The sequence below is a fragment of the Rana temporaria genome, chromosome 3 (genome assembly GCF_905171775.1).
Source record: "Rana temporaria chromosome 3, aRanTem1.1, whole genome shotgun sequence".
NCBI lineage: Eukaryota > Metazoa > Chordata > Amphibia > Anura > Ranidae > Rana > Rana temporaria.
The window spans coordinates 359,380,953-359,401,881 of NC_053491.1; the positions used below are offsets into that span (position 1 = coordinate 359,380,953).

Consider the following 20,929-nt stretch of genomic DNA (forward strand, 5'->3'; position numbering starts at 1 on the left):
CTAAGAGGAAGATTTCTTCTATTAATTCTTCCCTTTTCCTATTTTTTTCTTTCTTTTTCCTTGCTCCTTCCGAAATCAAAGTTCCTCTTATCACTGCCTTGTGGGCATCCCACAGTGTTGCCACCGAGACTCCCTCCATCTCGTTTAACCTAAAATACTCTTCCAGCTCTTTTTTAACCCTTGTTAAACTAGTCTCCTCTATCAATAGATGTTCGTCTAACCTCCAATTTTGTTTAGGCCTTGTGTTACCTGAGATTTCTATTATAATACTAACTGGTGCATGATCAGAAATCGTCATCGTTTCTATTTTTGTCTCAACCACCATATCTAAGGTCCTGTGATCGACCAGTATATGGTCGATCCTTGAGTAAGTCCCATGGACCGGGGAGTAAAATGTGTAGTCTCGTTGGTCCGGGTTAAAGACTCTCCAGGTATCGATCAGTTGACTCCTAAATAAGGCGTCCCTGAGCTTTCTCAGCTGTCCGTCCCGGGCGCTCGATGTCTGAGATGTTTTATCTATTTTTAGGTTTATACATAGGTTAAGATCTCCTCCTATGATTACTCTACCCCTCCTGAAGTCTGTCAGTTTCCCTAATATTCCCAAGAGAAATCTTATCGGTAATGCATTTGGAGCATAGACATTTACCAGAGTGCATTCTAATCCTTCCAATTTTCCTCTCAAAAAGAGGAATCTCCCCTCTGGGTCTGTCAGTCTGTCGGCCAACTCAAAACGTACCCTTTTTGAAATTCCAATTGCTATTCCTCTAGCTCTCTTGGAGATAGTGTCTCCATAGTACCACGTGGGGAGGTCTGGGGCATATAATCTAATATTCGATCCTTGGGTGATATGAGTTTCCTGTAAAAAGGAGATGTCTGCTTTATATCCCTTCAATTTCTTGAGCACCTTATGTTTCTTGGTTGGGCTATTGAGACCTTTCACATTATAGGATATACATTTGATTTGTGGCATCGTTGATCTTCCCCTTTTTTTTTTCTGATTATTTTGGTGAGATTTTTTCTTTCCCCCCCCCCTCCCTCTCTCCCCCCTCCCTACCCCCGTCCCCCCCTCCCCTCCCCCTCCCCTCTCCCCCCAGTCTCCTCCCTTCCCCCCCTCTCCCCTCCCCTCCCACCTCCCCACCCTCCTCCCCCCCCTCTCCCCTCCACACCCCCCCTCCCTCCTCCCTACATCCCCTTTAGGCCAATTATTGACCTCTGGACCATCCTCCATGTCTGGTCCAGTTCCCCCTAGGTGGGGTCTGGGATTGCCTCCCCCCCGATCTGATCGTAAAGCGGGGGGGGGGGATGGGTACATCCCCCCACCACCACAATCACATAGGAAAACAAAGAAAGTCTAAGAAAAAACTCTTATGGGTTGGCTCGTCATTTTCTCCCTTAACCTTTACTCCTCTATTCCCATCCTGGTATGTCGGGTATCTGAATATCTAATTTTTTACAGAACTCTTCCAGGTCCTCCGGGAATCTCAGCGTTGCTGATCTCCCGTCTTTTGTACCGACCAGACATGCCGGAAACCCCCAAGTATATTTGATGTTTAGATCTGTCATCCGCTTTAAAAGTGGTTTTAACACCCGTCTCCTTGCCAGGGTCTCAAGTGATAGGTCTGAGAATATCTGTAGCTCTGTCCCTTCATAGACTATCGGGGGTTGTCCCCTTAGTTTCTTCCACACTATTTCCTTGTCTTCGTAGAGTCGGAATCTGATTATGACGTCTCTTGTTCGATCCGACCTCGTTCTCTGCGGGTTCCCCACTCTGTGGACCCTTTCGATCCTTATCGGGTCCTCTATTGGTTTTTCCAGCAGGGGGTTAAAGATCTTCTGCATTGTTTGCATGAGGTCTTCTCCCCTCTCTTCTGGTATTGATCTTATCCTCAGATTTTGTCTCCGACTTCTATTTTCCTGATCTTCTATTTTGTAGAGTATAAGTCTCTGTTGTAGTTGTGTTTGACCTATTTGGTCCTTTAATGCTTTTACTTCTTGCTCCTGCTGATCTGTTCGTTCTTCAATTGTTTCCATTCTGCCAAGTAAGTGACCCAGGTCTGTCCGCAGGTTCTGTATTTCACCCTTGATGCCACTCTTAATCGCTGTTTCCAATTTTTGCAGCATCTCTGCCATTTCTCCTTTTGATATGGACTGCGAGTCTGTATGTTGTTCCTCAGTCCTACTACTTTCAGGCCCCCGCTCTATGGTTCCTTCTTCTCTTGACTCCATTGATGTTTCACTGATGTTTCCCCCCTGGGGTTTTCTAGTTTCCTGCTTCTTGTCTTTGTTTACTTGTTGTTGCTTTGTTGTTCCCAGGGTGCCCTGGGTTCGTGGGCTTTCCCCTTTAGTCATGAATGGTCTAATTGAGCTTGTTGTAGCTGTACTACTTGGCGTTGTCGGGGGTCCCCCCCTCGTGGACCTGCTTGTCATTCTGCTCATGTTGTTATCCCTTCTTCTGATTCTCTTCCCCAGCTTGACCTCCTCCTGTCCCTGTTTGCCAGTACACGTCTGTGTTTCCTTTTAGGCTTACTAGTTTTCAGAACGCCGCTCCGGCCCTTAGTCTCTAATTTCCCCCTTTCAACCCTGGCAAGCGATACCTGATGTCTCTGTATCGTTTTGTGTTTCCCTTAAATGATCCTCCTTAAAGCCTGTAGTCAATGTCTACGTTTAAAACTGGCTCAGAAGTTCGGTCAGCTGGGTGTCAAACACCAGGGAAAGACCAAAAGACCAAAAGAAGAGAAACAAAAGAGATACAAAAGAGATAAGAGACCACATGCAATTTGTCAGACAGTCCCTCCGGGTTCCATATATTCTAGGTTCTAGATCTATATCTACACCTGGACCCTTTATCGCTTTTGCCTATGCCCGAGAAGTAATCTCCTCTATCTTGAGAGGAAAATGTTGCCGCCCTCTATCTGCTGATGGATGGGGGCCCCTGAGAGGCCAGGAACATACCCACAGTATTTCCTGTGTCTGTCTGGTCTCTGAGGGTTGCTTGACTGTGCTGTAATGGGGTTTTTTATGTATATGAGGGGGGGTACTACTTCCACTTTCGCATGCACTCTTTATGCCAGTTTGCTAATATCTCAATGTCTCAGCATCCCCTGAGGTAGGGCAGACCCATGTGTAATCCCATGTACAGTCCCGTATACTCAGGTAGAGATTTTATCAGATAGCACAGGTAGCACCGCACTTCTCGCAATTATATAGTAATTGTAATTAGTCCTAGGCCCCTTTTTACATAGATTTACAAAGATTTACACTCCACAATGTATATACAGCAGTTTGGTTAGTACAGACCCTGGGGCTAGGTTTTACATACGTTCACAGCTCTCTCCAAATGACTTTTATTCCTCTCCCCTTTAGGGGTTTCCTTTACCCTATCCCACGCTTCCTCCTCCAAGTGCTTTGGTACAGAGACAAAAATAAATATAATAATAGATCAGATCCGACCTTTTCCCATGTGGTGGTGGGTGCTAAGTGCTGGGTGCTGATAGGTGACTTCCTTTCTTACGCTCCTATGCCTCCCTCCGGGCGTTCCGCTTTTTGTCTCTTCCCCCGTCCATCTCAGCTGCCATTGCCCGCTGTAGGTCCCGGTGCGGCCGCCTGGATTAGCGCAGTGGAGAGCGGGTTTAGGACGCCTAAGCCAGGGGTTCGTTCCAGCAGTCCTCGCTATCGCGCTACGACAGTCTCCAGGGTGCCAGCTTCCGGGCTGCGGCGTGCAACATGAGACGTGCAGCGTGTCTTGTGGAGCGTCCACATCCCCCAGCAGCTTCCCTGCTCTTCTCTCCCCCACCTACGGGCGCACCTCCTACTCACGTGCGCGTGCACGCCATCTGACTAGGGGTATTTTTATCTTAAAAGTCATATCTTGGCTGGAACTCCGCTTTAAGCAATGCCTGTGTAAACATGAGGTCGCTGAGAGTTGAAGTGGCACAGATATAATTGGTACTTATTGGAAAACATGCGGAACGACTTGTCATGCGACATTACGTGCCTAAGTCGCAGGACAAGTCGTACAAGTGTGAAAGAGGCCGTAAAAGTTGGCCTGTCTGTAACTTTACAAGTCTGAATGAATAAATAACTTCCTGTCAGTATCACAATATACAGCAACAGCATATATATTTTTTTAAAAATCTCCACCTTTTACAATTAAAAAGTCCTTGAGCTCCAGTACAGCTGTGGGCCAAAAGTTTTGAGAAAGACACAAATATTAATTTTCACAAAGTTGGTTTGACCTCATATTATAGGGTTTGGGTAAATCTAAAGGGAAGCTGTACAATAAAATTATATAAAAATTGTATAGTTTATGTTTATGATTAAGTTGATCCTATATGTGGCCCCCCTCCCAGGCGGACAGGCGGCAGGCCTGTCAACGTCAAGTGTGGCCCAGAACCTGGAAGGATCCTCCTCCCTCTGCTCCCGGTGCAAAAACAGCACTGACCCAAGCATTGTCATTGGGCGGCCAGGGCATGACAGAAATACATGTAACTGCCAGTGGTGTCACTAGGGTTGGTGTCACCCGGTGCAGTAAAAATAATGTTCTTGTTTTCTGAAAGTGTGCCGAAGATGCAGTATTGTGTCATTCTCAAAACTTTTGGCCACAGCTGTACATCGCCTTTGCCTAGGCTGAGATGATGTCATTCATCTGCCTCAGACAGGAGGCAGCATTTCCTTTAGTCTCCTATCTACCAGTAATCAGTATTGCAACTTTGCAGCAAGCCACAAGGTTAGGGGCTGAAGTAAGGGCCAACATGTGTCAGACATTTGTGAACACAGCCACAAACTGCAAAGGCATCAGGAATTACATGATTGTGTCATCTCTGAGCTGGCATCTCAGTCCAGGAAAAAATGATGACCCTGGATAATGCCTGAACATAGTGGAAAGAAAAGCAGATGGTGGCATTGTTAGGGGTAGTACTGTGATCTCTGTGAGAGGTAATAAATACCTTAAAGGGGTTGTAAAGGTAAATGTTTTTTCACCTTAATGCATCCTATGCATTAAGGTGAAAAAACATCAGACGGTACCGGCCCCCGAACCCCCGTTTTACTTACCTGACCCCTCGAAGTCCTGCGCGCGTCCACGTGATCCTCTTCGGTTCCCAGCCTGGCCGTTGATTGGCTAGGCTGGACGGATTGATAGCAGCGCAGCTATTGGCTGGCGCTGCTGTCAATCACAGCGGATGACGCGGTGCGCGGGGGGGTTGGGCCAAGTGATACAGTCGGCGGCTATGCCCGCCGCGATATCACGGGAGCGCGCTCGCAAAAGCTTTCCACCATGCGAGCTCGCTCGCATGAAGGTGGAAAGCTTTTGCGAGGAGGAGCCGAGACAGTCGCCGAGGGACCCCAGAACACAGGGTTAGGGGACATTCTGTGCAAAACGAGCTGCACAGTGGAGGTAAGTATAACATGTTTGTTATTTTTTTTTTTTTTAAACGTTGGCTTTAGTGTTCCTTTGCGTGTTAGGCCGTACACACGGCCGTACACACGGTCGGTCAAAACCGATGGAAACGGACTGTCCGTTTCATCGGTACAAACCGACCGTGTGTGAACCCCATCGGTCCGTTATCCTTCGGTCGAAAAATGTAGAACTTGCTTTAAATTTGAACCGATGGACACCTGACCGATAGGTCAAAACCGACCGTTAGTACGCACGGCCATCAGTTATAAGTCCACGCATGCTCAGACTAAATGAGGGGACGGAAGCGCCCGTTCTTGTAAAGCTCGCGTTCGTAATGGAGATAGCACATTCGTCACGCTGTGACGGACTGAAAAGCACGAATCGGCTCTAACCAAACTTTCACTAACACGCGAGAACACGGAATCAGCAAAAGCAGAGGCAAGGGTGGCGCCAAAGGCTTTGACCTTCCCCTTTATAGTGACGTCATACGTGGTTTACGTGTCCACGTTCTGAATCGAACGCTTCTTTAACCTATGGTGTGTAGGCACATCAGACCATCAGTCAGCTTCATTGGTGAACCGATGAAACGGTCCTTCAGTCCGTTCTCATCGGATGGACTGATTGTGTGTACAGGGCTTGACACTGACACATTTCCTAGCAAGCTACATGAAAAAATATATCCAATGGCATATAAAAATGAATTGCCTTTTTTTTTTACCAGTTTTTCTCATTTAACCCTCCGCTTTAATTTTGGAATAAACTGGAGAATAATCAGGCTTCTTTTAGTGATGAAATAAGGAACTGTGCGAACAAAAAATAATATTTTGATGACTTTATTAGATACCCTGAGATTGCATTTGTGTGTCTCTGCCCCCAGGACCCGGATTGGCTTTTATCGCGTACCCCAAGGCGGTGACTATGATGCCCGTCTCACAGCTCTGGTCCTGCCTCTTTTTCATCATGATCATCCTGCTTGGTCTGGACAGCCAGGTATGACTATGACATTGCCCAAGCTGACTATAAACCTGACAACCCAAGAGTATGTATTTAACCAACAGCGTTCATAAACATGCACAGCTTTTTCTAGAGTGGGTTAGAAGAGTTTTGTTCAATAAATTCACTTTACTCAACTTTTTGAGGTAGCTTTCCTTCCTCTTTTTGTACAGTTCATTTACATTGAAGCATTGTGCTTGTCCATCACCGATATGTACCCAACTGTTCTGCGCAAGGGCTACCGGAGAGAGCTGCTGGTTCTGGCTACGTCCATCATCTGCTTCTTATTGGGCCTGTTAATTGTGTCTCAGGTAAGTTAGTAGAGATAAAGTGGGAGTTAACAAACACTGCCCAGCTGTAATGATTAGAATTGAGCTTTTTCCATCTGGGGGTTGTTGCTCAGCACTGCAACTGAGGCCCTGTACACACGATCAGTCCAAACTGATAAAAACGGACTGAAGTTCAGTTTCATCAGTCCAAACCTACCGTGTGTATAGCCATCAGACTTTTGTCCTTCAGACCAAAGTTTTAAAACTTGCTTTAAAATCGGACTGATGGACTGATGATCGATCAGTCAAAACCGATGGTTAGTACGCAAAAGCATTGGTTCAAAACCCGCGCATAATCAGAATCAAGTCGATGCATGCTTGGAAGCATTGAACTTTGTTTTTTTAGCACGTCGTTGTGTTTTACGTCACCGCGTTGGACTCGATCGGATTTTGAACTGATGGTGTGTAGGCACATCAGACCATCAGTCCATCAGACTTCAGTCCGTTTTCATAAGTTTGGACTGATCGTGTGTACAAGGCCTAAGGTCTTATGAGCGAGAGAAGAGGGTGGGACTTTATTTGAGGCATGCACCCCAGGAGATTTGGCAATAACAGTTGAAAAAAGGGCAAGTAAAAGAGTCAGTGGAACCAAACGCATAACATAAAAGCATTGCATGACAACAATAGGCAGTCAGTTATTTAATAGCGTAAAAATAGAAATAAAACAGATACAATAGTAGCATAATAAACCTGGTACAATAATCAAAGGACATTGCATAAGTTCCAACAGTTCATGGTAACAATGATCAAGATAATTCTAATTGGTTCATACTGAACAATAGTACAGGGGGCCAATTCTTTAGAGCGTATCTCCAAGGTATAGAAATAAAATTGAATATGTAGGTACAGTCCACTGGTATGGAAGGGAAAACATTGGTATTATCTTGTAATGTATTTTGACCAATAGGGCACCTAATGGCTCGTAGTAATGTATAATTGGTCAAGGGTATAGACATTGTGCAAGATCAATTGATAGAAATATCTCCATAATAATTGTAAACCATGATTACATGATACATAGATATAATTAATATATATATACAATAATAAATAATACAGTAGCAGCAAATATACAGGGGGCATCAAGTAGCTCCTCCGTAGTGGTTATAGCCATGATTAAATGATGAAGAAATATAGGATCGATGTATAGACTGGTAGATAGTAAAGTAACAACAAGTATGAAGGGGGTATCTATTGGCTCAACGCGTTTCGTGGCTAATGCCACTCTTCAGGAGCAGGGTATGAGGTAGAAGTCTGTAGATATTAAAAACAATATAATATAATATGATATAAGGAAAGAATATGCATACTAGTTATAGTTAGGGAGCAACGGGGTAGGATTAGAGTAGTAACTATTCCCCAAATTACTTACGGTATGTTAAAAGACCATGGGCACAGACTAGGAGGGCAAGAAAGGTGGCCGGAAGGAAACCAGCCCAGGGGAGCTGAGGTGGGCCAACCCCACCACAAGGATGGAAAAATCCAGCGAAGAGCTGAGTGTCCCAAATGGCGGCCCCATGGGTACATGGAAGTAGGTGTGACTCATATAAATGAGATAATCTGTGAAAATAAAATAAAAATAAAGGCTAATAATAGCTGAAACGTGAACAATATGACAGTAAACCAAAGTACTAAGGTAATTTAATAAGATAAGGAATAAGCCAGTAGGTAAGAATTATTTGTAGGTTAAAACAAGGAAGTGTACATAGGAGTGCACTATACCCCAGTGTTATAACAATAATAATAAAATACACTGTAAGTGGACCCCAAGACTTGGGGAGATGTGCCACAAACAGAAAGGGATGAGGGCAGTGGGGCCTCGTGTAAGTAAAGAATAAGTGGTAAAACAAAGTAAAACAATAAGTTTGTATACCTAAAAGTGACGTAAAGTGAGTGCCAAGGATAAACCAGGACCGTCAGGAACGCCGCCATAAGGACAGCTGCTGGACTGGAGCGAGTATAAATGCCCACTGAGGGTGGGGGATGGCTCACCAACGGCACGTGGGTCATACAAAGGAGGAGGTGGCAAATAGACAAGGGGCGGCGGATTTTCACCAACCCCACGCTAGCCACCTCGTGGAGGAAAACCAGGTGGAAATCAACAGCGTCCGTCCACCAGCGTCACTAATAGTGTCGCGGCGAACATGACGTGTGTGACGTGCCGTCGATGCGTAGTTGGGCGTCCGCCCCAACCCCTACCAAACCCAGGGATAGTGGGAGGGACTGGGAAGGGGCGGGTCCCAAGAACGCATCGCAGCTCCCAGGGCTGAACAAGCCGGCCTAACCGATCCGCCCAACCAGGAAGTATCCCAGTGTATGGCGATCACACAACCGAGAGACACATCGTGGGTAACGATGTGAGGGGTACTGTAAATCTAAACCCTTAAAACCCATACTAGTATAATGGATGGTTAAAAATAATGAAATTATAAAGTTTATAATGGACAGACAACTCAGTAACCTAAAGGAGGGAGAGTACTAACGTATATAGTATTAGATTGTATGGGTGCATGTATCCATCCCCGGAAAATTGTATATGAAAGAAACTAAAGGTGGGACTTTAAATGAGGCGCAGGCATAGAGCCGAGCGCCTCCATCCCCGATACTTATGAGCGAGAGAAGAGGGTGGGACTTTATTTGAGGCATGCACCCCAGGAGATTTGGCAATAACAGTTGAAAAAAGGGCAAGTAAAAGAGTCAGTGGAACCAAACGCATAACATAAAAGCATTGCATGACAACAATAGGCAGTCAGTTATTTAATAGTGTAAAAATAGAAATAAAACAGATACAATAGTAGCATAATAAACCTGGTACAATAATCAAAGGACATTGCATAAGTTCCAACAGTTCATGGTAACAATGATCAAGATAATTCTAATTGGTTCATACTGAACAATAGTACAGGGGGCCAGTTCTTTAGAGCGTATCTCCAAGGTATAGAAATAAAATTGAATATGTAGGTACAGTCCACTGGTATGGAAGGGAAAACATTGGTATTATCTTGTAATGTATTTTGACCAATAGGGCACCTAATGGCTCGTAGTAATGTATAATTGGTCAAGGGTATAGACATTGTGCAAGATCAATTGATAGAAATATCTCCATAATAATTGTAAACCATGATTACATGATACATAGATATAATTAATATATATATACAATAATAAATAATACAGTAGCAGCAAATATACAGGGGGCATCAAGTAGCTCCTCCGTAGTGGTTATAGCCATGATTAAATGATGAAGAAATATAGGATCGATGTATAGACTGGTAGATAGTAAAGTAACAACAAGTATGAAGGGGGCATCTATTGGCTCAACGCGTTTCGTGGCTAATGCCACTCTTCAGGAGCAGGGTATGAGGTAGAAGTCTGTAGATTTTAAAAACAATATAATATAATATGATATAAGGAAAGAATATGCATACTAGTTATAGTTAGGGAGCAACGGGGTAGGATTAGAGTAGTAACTATTCCCCAAATTACTTACGGTATGTTAAAAGACCATGGGCACAGACTAGGAGGGCAAGAAAGGTGGCCGGAAGGAAACCAGCCCAGGGGAGCTGAGGTGGGCCAACCCCACCACAAGGATGGAAAAATCCAGCGAAGAGCTGAGTGTCCCAAATGACGGCCCCATGGGTACATGGAAGTAGGTGTGACTCATATAAATGAGATAATCTGTGAAAATTAAATAAAAATAAAGGCTAATAATAGCTGAAACGTGAACAATATGACAGTAAACCAAAGTACTAAGGTAATTTAATAAGATAAGGAATAAGCCAGTAGGTAAGAATTATTTGTAGGTTAAAACAAGGAAGTGTACATAGGAGTGCACTATACCCCAGTGTTATAACAATAATAATAAAGGTATAATAATAAAAGTAGGTGGTACCAAGCTTTTTTTATTTATATACAGTAAAACCTTGGTTTGAGAGTAACTTGGTTTGAGAGCATTTTGCAAGACAAGCAAAATGTTTTAATAAATTTTGCCTTGATATACAAGCAATGTCTTGATATAAAAAAAATGTTTTGATATACAAGTGCTTTGGATTACAAGCATGTTTCTGGAATGAATTATGCTCGCAAACCAAGGTTTTACTGTACATATCAATTACGTTACAAAGGAAAATGTTTAATGTTGATTGTTAGAATGTTATATGTTCATGCATGTTTTGCTTTAACCAGCCACCTTTTGTATAATCTGCAGGGAGGAATGTATATCTTCCAGTTATTCGATTATTATGCCACCAGCGGAATTTGCCTTCTCTTTGTGGGGATATTTGAGTGTATCTGCATTGGCTGGGTATATGGTGATTATCATTACTGTCTTTGGGTCAATAATATATCAATAAGCATAACCCACAGCATCCAATCAGCAATTATTCTAATTGCTCAGTTGGGAAAAAAAAATGCTTAAATCCTATTGGTTACAGTGGGGTACTGTACAAATTTTCTCTCTTCTGTCTATTTACATCAAATTTAATATGACATTGACTCACTAATATCTATAGATTGTAATTTGTTTACTAAACTGTCTGTCCAGTAAATATATTTTTGCTGTTTTTGTCTAATGTTAGTATGCATAAGAGTAATGGAAAAACTGCTATGAAAAAGAAAAAAATATTTTTTTCTGAAATTTCCACTGAAAGATGGCAAAAATGTAAATGTACTATATAAAATGTTATTCTTCGTTATATTAAATTGTCCTCATAACTTGCAAACCAGTATATTTGTTAGGCAAACTATAAAAATATGCGACCGGCCTATCCAAAATAATTCACTGGTGGCCAAAAAGCGACGCAAAAACAACGGTAAAGCACCGCTGATAGAGAGGCTGATAGAAGAGTTTATTAACTCACACACAGAGTTCAGGCATGTGTCAGGTTGCAAGGTAATACATCAGGATAAGTTAAAGTAGGCTAAGAAAATGGGAGTCCCATACTGTTGGATAAAAGAGCTATGGGGAACATTGGTAAATTAGGACTGGACAAAAATCAGAAGATTTTACAATTTGAAAATATGTATCTTTATTGCTTGAATATATGCATTTTTTCTTACTTAACTGGGGTACCTCCAAGAAATGTTAGGTTTAATTCATTAGACTATAACCAGCTTTAAGTGTTACAGCAACCATTGTAGTCCTCACAGAGAGCGAATGAGAGCTGAACAGTCACATGGCAGAATACTGAAAGTAATGACAACACTTTATAACACAGTAGTGAATTGAGCCTAATATCATCTTAAGTACAGTTGAATCAATGTCACTTTCTCCTTTTCCTTTTTGTCTCATTATCCTTGATGTGATGGTGCAGGGGCAGACCGCTTCTATGATAATATCCAGGACATGATTGGCTATCGCCCCTGGCCCCTGCTGAAGATCTTCTGGGTGGCAGTGAGCCCGGCCATGTGCCTGGTATGTAATCTTCTTCAAGATGGGCCTTAATTTTAGGAATGAACATTTCAGAAAATACATAACATGCCCCATCCCCCAAAACATAGAGTACTCCTAAATAACTTTTTCAGCATCTTTTCAAAACCACGCAAAAAAAAAATGTGTTTTAAATAATGAAGGAAAAATGGGTCTCATTAGATACTAGATAGGTAACTAATAAAGTGGCCAGTCAATGTAAAGTACACCTTATATTGGTTTTATGATACCCTTTGTTAATCATGGCTGCACTAAGTATGATTGGTAAATATGCCCACATGGTTATTAAAAATACTAACTATCAACCTTAGACAAACAGTAGAGACAAAGTGGGAATTTACTCCCACCCCTGAGGTATGCAGTGCTCTCTTCTCTGATTGGTTCCCTCTCTATTTTTAGGGGACGTTCCTTTTTGCTATCATCAAGTACATGCCCTTGAAGTATAATAACATATACGTGTACCCACCATGGGGCTACGCCATTGGCTGGCTCATGGCTATTGCCTCCATGATCTGCATCCCTGTTTGGGCAATTTATACAATACTCAGGACAGACGGATCCTTCAGGGAGGTAAGTGAATGAACTATTCCCAAAATATTTCTATCAGTCCTTTCCAAAAGCATAACACTTTTACTTTCATTCGATTGTCTCCTTACCATCACATGACCAATGATAATGAGCGTGTGGCCATCCAATGTACTGGTAGGAGCACATTTAATTCCTGTAATTGTCTCAGTTGATGCAGCACAAAATAAGCAACTCTGGCTCAGTAGCTATTGGCACAGTACAAAACATAGACAGTAACTATTTTATTTGCTAAAATACTTTTTTTGGTACGATATTTTTTAATAAATTAAAAGAAAAAGATATATGGCTATAGTAATCCCGCGCAGGGGGTATGAACAGTGAGCATAACATGATACATACATTAACACGTTTTCTAAAAGAAACCACAACGACCCTTTGGTTGAAGCCAGGGATCAACAAATTTTGTCTGAACAGATTTGCTCAGGGATTTGTTTGTGGGCAGTACACAAAAATCAGGAGAGGTAAATCTTAAACCAAACTTACAAACAAACAAAAAGGGTTAAATAAAGAGAAAACAATAAAAATAAAAAGAGGGAGGGAAGAGGGAAAAGATTAAAAGGCAGAGGGGGTAGCGAGAAATGAGAGGAGGTCACAGAACAAGAAGAGAGAATAGAAGTGCATGGTAGAAAAGGAGAGGGTTCCCCCAGGCCAGGGGCAGAAGAGATCAAATTGAAAGGCCCAGGCTGGTCGAATGCTAGGTTGGAAGAGCGTAGGATCACCACCGGCCACACACCTTAAGAAATTTAGCATGGGAGTCAAGGAGGATACTAGTCATCTTCTCATAAATCTTGAGAGCTGTTGGGATGCTCTTCACTTCCCTGAATGAGACCACCAGCCTCTTCCAAACTCTGGCTAGCACCTTCTTGGCTGCAATGAATAAATAGGTGTCCAATTTCTGTTGATAGGAGAAAGGGCCTGGGATCGGACAATGGAGTAACGCCAATTTGGCGTCTTTGCGGGTGGACATATGGAAAAGGGTAAGCAGAAGTCCAAATACCGTCGACCAAAATCACACCAGGCGGGGGCAGGACCACCATATATGGAGTTAGCCTCCCCACTGACCACATCCCCGGGAAGCGCCTATTACTGTGGTCTGAATTGGATCTCGCAATACAGGCAGTGACCCAATACCAGCGTAGTAGTACTTTATAGACTGCCTCCAGAGTAATCGTATTGAAGGAGCACTTTGCAATACTGTTCCAATCCGCTAGGTCAATGGGGATAAGTCTTGTTCCCACTTACAGGCATGGGTTAAGGAGGCTAGGGTACTGCTAGAATTGAGGAAAGAATAAATTAAGGATATGGTACCAGGGTCTCTAGGAGAATGTAAGCAGATGTGCTCGAAGGCTGTTTTGTGGTACGGAAAAGTGTCAAGGCATGATAGAGAGGTTACCTAGTATGGCAGTTGAAGATCCTGGAAAAATTCCACCATGGGGGCCTTGTGGGTCTTTTGGAGCAAAGCCCACGGGGGGGGGGGGGAAGGTGCATGACCTGGTGTGGGACCTAGTTGTTCTAAGCCAGGAGGGAACATGGGGTTGTTCAAGAGAGGAAGGACTGGAAGGAAATGAAAGGAAGGAAAGAAAACATAAGCCCCTAGAATACCGAACTGAGTCCCAAAGTTTCAAGCTATGGGCCATCAGAGGGGTGATTGAAGGGGGATGCAGCTTAGGAGAAAGTCACAGAAGGGTGGAGATAGGGACCAGTTGAGGACTTCCAAAATAAACAAAAGGTAGCATGGAGCATAGTGAGTGCTAAAATACTTTTAAAGTGACATGTTAACTTTTGGTGTCTATATCTACATACTATTATACATAGAGAGTAACAACACAATTACTAACCTGCAGCTGTGCACACTTTGTACCAATGTGCCGTTCCCTTCCTCGTGTTTCAGTTTCTAACCATCACCAAATACCTCCATCTGAGATTTCAGAGACAGCCTATCTAAAAGGAGAGCATTTCTGCTGTGTTGCGTTAGAAACCCTGTAGCATTCTGAGAATCCGTCCTAAAGTCAAATATTAACTTGTAAACTAAAAATTGTATGTATAGTATAAATAACAATATATATATATATATATATATATATATATATATATATATATATATATATATATATATATATGGAAACAACTTAAGAAAATGTACCCTCTTAATGTGACTCTTGTTTATGAATTTCATCAGAGGCTGCGTAAAGTTGTTTCGCCGGCGGATAATCTTCCACAACCAAAAGTGCTAGCAGAGAAATCGACATCCTGCCAATCCTCCTTTGGTTCTAGAATGCGGTCCTCCAACCTTTCAGAACTCGCCTGCGACAAACCTCTAAAAGTGACTTCACTGTAACAGTGCTGAATTATGAGGCTACTGCATACTCTGCATTGTATTATTTCACAAGATCTGCTTGCTTGGCCATGAGGCCCATGAAGAAATGAAGGTTGATGTTCAGGACTGACACAAAGGCATCTCATTTTTTAACTTAGTGATCAGTCACTTAGTTAAGCAGATCTTTAACAAGCCTTCCCCTGCCAAGTGCTCTGAACTCAGTTTTGTATTTTCAGCTCACTAGAGGAAGTTAAGAACGTGATGGACTTCTGGGAGGACCAATATATATTTTTCTATGCCTGCAGTGCATTTAAAGACAAGATACAGGAAAATGTGCATGTATTGCAGATATGTACTGAATATGTTTGTTTGCTTTGCCTTAACATAAACTTCAACCTATTAATCTACAGAGTGTAGTCGCCCAATAAATGACCATTGTTTTACGCCAAATAGGGACATTTAGTTAAAGGAGTTTTATGATCACAGCATACACTTTCATTTTATAACATCAGCATTGTAATAACAATACAAACACTAGTTATTTTTATGATAATGTATACAGAAATCGCCTGCGCTCTCAATAAACCAAGTGAAAACACCCAGGAGCTGCTCCTAAATGCACGCCCTGTACATCCAATGTGAACAAAATAATCAATGAAGTGCAGCTTTCTCAATAAACTTACCAATAAATTACTCTATAAAAGTGATATACAGACCAAGGCTGGCCATACACAGAGCACATTTCTTTACTATAACCATGGGTTGCAGGAAAGAAATTTGCTTGATTTTCCCATCAACATAGGCCTCCTGCCAGGCCATTGTCTTCTCCCAGCAGGGAGGTGGGGAAAGCCAACCCCACCGAGAGAAGACAGTGATTATCACTTGCGGCTATTCCAGCCGTTAGCATTAATCGCTGGTTGTACCCAAGTTGATTGATCAATCCACTTGGTAAGTTCAGCATGCGCATACATGATTCAAATCTCGAGATTGAACCCTGTATGGCATGGGTGCCCAACCAGTGGCCACATGTGACCCGCGGAGCCCTCTGATGTGGCCTGAGACCTCCTGCTCTAGGATGGTGATTTGGCAAGACCACATCGCAGGTTGCTGATCCACCATCCCAGAGCATCAGTGTTGTGAATGAAGCTTCCTGTATAGCACCGTCTCCTGTCACAAGCAATACTAAATACACTTTGCTTGAGACCGAAACAGCTGGGGATACCTGAATGGAAGATTGTTATTAAAAGTATGTTTATTACCTAAATTACAGTGTATATCTGGGCATATTGTGTGGTTTACCTGCACTGAGCCATAGACTTTTGTTATTACTGGCAAATTTGGTGCACTTTCAGAAAGTGCACCACACCTGCAGGATATAGTAGAAGTCTATGGCAAAGTGCCGCTAACCTGTAGGAAAGCCTTTAGACCCCTTTCACACGATTGGTCTGACCCAATCGGACCCTCTATTCACCTCTATATCCATTTACCCCCGCTTATCTCCAATCCGCAAAAAAATAAAAATAGAAGGGGATGATCTGTTCCCTTCCATCTGGGCAGATTGAATTGGAGGGCCCATAGAGTAGCGTGGGCTGTGTCCATGACCACTCTGCATATACAGCAAGACACAGACCTGTCATCCACCTGTTCCGCTGATTGTGGCCCGTGACCGGTTACCAAGTTGCTTCAGTGGCCCCCGCTCTTCAAAAGGTTGGGCACCCCTGCTGTATGGCCTGCCTAAATTATAAATATTTATATAAAAAGAAAGGGCCCATCCACTAGTGAAAAAATATGGTGATCAAATATGAAATCAATAGATTGCCATAAAAATGCTAATAAAGATAATATACAGTGCCTTGAAAAAGTATTTGGAAACAACTTAAGAAAATGTACCCTCTTAATGTGACTCTTGTTTATGAATTTCATCAGAGGCTGCGTAAAGTTGTTTCGCCGGCGGATAATCTTCCACAACCAAAAGTGCTAGCAGAGAAATCGACATCCTGCCAATCCTCCTTTGGTTCTAGAATGCGGTCCTCCAACCTTTCAGAACTCGCCTGCGACAAACCTCTAAAAGTGACTTCACTGTAACAGTGCTGAATTATGAGGCTACTGCATACTCTGCATTGTATTATTTCACAAGATCTGCTTGCTTGGCCATGAGGCCCATGAAGAAATGAAGGTTGATGTTCAGGACTGACACAAAGGCATCTCATTTTTTAACTTAGTGATCAGTCACTTAGTTAAGCAGATCTTTAACAAGCCTTCCCCTGCCAAGTGCTCTGAACTCAGTTTTGTATTTTCAGCTCACTAGAGGAAGTTAAGAACGTGATGGACTTCTGGGAGGACCAATATATATTTTTCTATGCCTGCAGTGCATTTAAAGACAAGATACAGGAAAATGTGCATGTATTGCAGATATGTACTGAATATGTTTGTTTGCTTTGCCTTAACATAAACTTCAACCTATTAATCTACAGAGTGTAGTCGCCCAATAAATGACCATTGTTTTACGCCAAATAGGGACATTTAGTTAAAGGAGTTTTATGATCACAGCATACACTTTCATTTTATAACATCAGCATTGTAATAACAATACAAACACTAGTTATTTTTATGATAATGTATACAGAAATCGCCTGCGCTCTCAATAAACCAAGTGAAAACACCCAGGAGCTGCTCCTAAATGCACGCCCTGTACATCCAATGTGAACAAAATAATCAATGAAGTGCAGCTTTCTCAATAAACTTACCAATAAATTACTCTATAAAAGTGATATACAGACCAAGGCTGGCCATACACAGAGCACATTTCTTTACTATAACCATGGGTTGCAGGAAAGAAATTTGCTTGATTTTCCCATCAACATAGGCCTCCTGCCAGGCCATTGTCTTCTCCCAGCAGGGAGGTGGGGAAAGCCAACCCCACCGAGAGAAGACAGTGATTATCACTTGCGGCTATTCCAGCCGTTAGCATTAATCGCTGGTTGTACCCAAGTTGATTGATCAATCCACTTGGTAAGTTCAGCATGCGCATACATGATTCAAATCTCGAGATTGAACCCTGTATGGCATGGGTGCCCAACCAGTGGCCACATGTGACCCGCGGAGCCCTCTGATGTGGCCTGAGACCTCCTGCTCTAGGATGGTGATTTGGCAAGACCACATCGCAGGTTGCTGATCCACCATCCCAGAGCATCAGTGTTGTGAATGAAGCTTCCTGTATAGCACCGTCTCCTGTCACAAGCAATACTAAATACACTTTGCTTGAGACCGAAACAGCTGGGGATACCTGAATGGAAGATTGTTATTAAAAGTATGTTTATTACCTAAATTACAGTGTATATCTGGGCATATTGTGTGGTTTACCTGCACTGAGCCATAGACTTTTGTTATTACTGGCAAATTTGGTGCACTTTCAGAAAGTGCACCACACCTGCAGGATATAGTAGAAGTCTATGGCAAAGTGCCGCTAACCTGTAGGAAAGCCTTTAGACCCCTTTCACACGATTGGTCTGACCCAATCGGACCCTCTATTCACCTCTATATCCATTTACCCCCGCTTATCTCCAATCCGCAAAAAAATAAAAATAGAAGGGGATGATCTGTTCCCTTCCATCTGGGCAGATTGAATTGGAGGGCCCATAGAGTAGCGTGGGCTGTGTCCATGACCACTCTGCATATACAGCAAGACACAGACCTGTCATCCACCTGTTCCGCTGATTGTGGCCCGTGACCGGTTACCAAGTTGCTTCAGTGGCCCCCGCTCTTCAAAAGGTTGGGCACCCCTGCTGTATGGCCTGCCTAAATTATAAATATTTATATAAAAAGAAAGGGCCCATCCACTAGTGAAAAAATATGGTGATCAAATATGAAATCAATAGATTGCCATAAAAATGCTAATAAAGATAATATACAGTGCCTTGAAAAAGTATTTACCCCCCTTGGCTTTTTACCTATTTTGTTACATTACAGCCTTTAGTTTAATGTTTTTTTAATCTGAATTACCGGTATATGTGATAGATCAGAACACAATAGTCTAAATTGGTGAAGTAAAATTAGAAAAATGTATACATAAAACTGATTTTCGGAAATAAAAAACGGATAATTGGCATGTTCGTAGGTATTAACCCCCTAATTCTTCTTTCCTTGTTTCCCCCTCCCTTGTAAATATCCCCACCCTATGTTCATATATAAAATCCAAAAAATCATAAATCTGTAGTTCTTCCCCTTCCTGTATTACCTCTATTAAAGTGGTTGTAAACCCACATTGGAAAAAAAAAGACCTGCAAGACAAAGGCATAGCATACTAGCTTGTTATGTAATACTCACCTGAGATCGAAGCCCCCACTGCAGTGCCCGTACACAGCACCGGCCGGCTCTCCGGGAGTCACTTCCGGGTATCGCGGGAGTCACGTACGTGCCATTGCTTCAGTATGCATGTGCCGATGATGTCAACACATGCAGATACAGGGGATATCTCCTAAACCGTGCAGGTATAGGCAATATCTGGGGTAGCTACAGGTAAGCCTTTTTATAGGCTTGCTTGTAGCAAAAAGTGGATTGTAAGGGTTTACATCCACTTTAAAATTCCCCCTTCCATCCCTAAACCATGCATCAATTTTCTCTCACATCCATTCACCCCCTTACTCGCTCTGAGGAAGAAAAGACCTCCCCCGCAACCATTTCCCCTCTTTCCCTTTCTGGCCTTCTTTGGGCCTATACCAAGGGCTTCTAAAGTGACCATTCCCTCTAACCAAAGTGATATATGTTATTTTCTTTGTGATCCATGTAATATTCCCCAAAAAATGGGGGGGGGGGACAAATATTGGAAAAAAAAGTGCCAGTCCAAAGAAAAAAGACCCCTTTTATATGAGGGAAATACACTCTAATTTCCTTCTTTACCCCATTACACCCCGCTCCCATTGTGAAACTCATATGTACGTGTTCAAAGTTAAAAAAAAATTAAAAAAGGAGAAGAAGAAAAAAAAAGGAAAGAAAAAGGAAAAAAAAGAAAAACAGGAGAAATGTTCCTTCATCAGCTGTGTGGTTCTTTTAACACCACTTTACTGTTATTTTGTAACTCTTCTCTTTTCATAGTCTCCTCTCATTGTCATCCAGACAAAACATAGGGGGTAGAGGTGCTGTTATGTTACACTGAATTTATGTTATATTCGCTAAAAATAGCGGCACTATACCGTCGCAATAGCCGTGGGATTCAGCCGCTAGCGGTGCGGTATTAAAGCGGAGTTCCGGACACAATTTCACTTTTTAAATATAAATACCCCTGTAATACACAAGCTTAATGTATTCTAGTAAAGTTAGTCTGTAAACTAAGGTCTGTTTTGTTAGGTTGTTACAGCATTTAGACACTTTATAAAATAGAAATTGACTGGGGCCATCTTAAGTGTGGGCATCATGAAGCCAGACTCTATGACTTCCTGGATTTCAGCCTTGCAGATCTCGCACATGCTCAGTGCTGCACAAGCAGTGTAATAGGTTTCAGATCAGGTTTCAGCACCTGTACTGTCCAAGTCACATGATTCTTCGAGACTGGGGAGTGCACAGACTCCTGGAAAGTTACACTCACTACATTCCCAGGAGTCTGTGCGGTGTAGGTTAGGAAGCTTAAGCACCTAGGTGCAGGAAGAGGGAAGATTACACCCACTACATTCCCAGGAGTCTGTGCGGTGTAGGTTAGGAAGCTTAAGCACCTAGGTGCAGGAAGAGGGAAGATTAACTATTCTGCCTAGCAACAACACTTTGAAGGCATCTAAAAAAAAAAAAAAAAATTCTTAAAGGACTAATGACATTTTTTTAAAACTACTGATGTAATGTTATATTTATGGGTGGAACTCCACTTTAACCCCTGCTAGCGGCGA

General features: G+C 42.5%; 1 protein-coding gene across 1 annotated transcript in view; it reads left to right on the forward strand.

Moving 5' to 3' along the window:
• Nucleotides 1-15,462, forward strand: part of LOC120930494 (sodium- and chloride-dependent betaine transporter-like) — a 58,969-nt gene extending 43,507 nt beyond the window's left edge. Inside the window, exons 10-15 of the mRNA XM_040341672.1 lie at nt 6,276-6,388; nt 6,565-6,702; nt 10,928-11,030; nt 12,033-12,133; nt 12,548-12,718; nt 14,916-15,462. Of these exons, the coding sequence (XP_040197606.1) occupies nt 6,276-6,388; nt 6,565-6,702; nt 10,928-11,030; nt 12,033-12,133; nt 12,548-12,718; nt 14,916-15,074 (785 nt within the window). The 3' untranslated portion in view covers nt 15,075-15,462. The remainder of the gene's footprint in view (nt 1-6,275; nt 6,389-6,564; nt 6,703-10,927; nt 11,031-12,032; nt 12,134-12,547; nt 12,719-14,915) is intronic.
• The last annotated feature ends 5,467 nt before the right edge of the window (nt 15,463-20,929 follow it).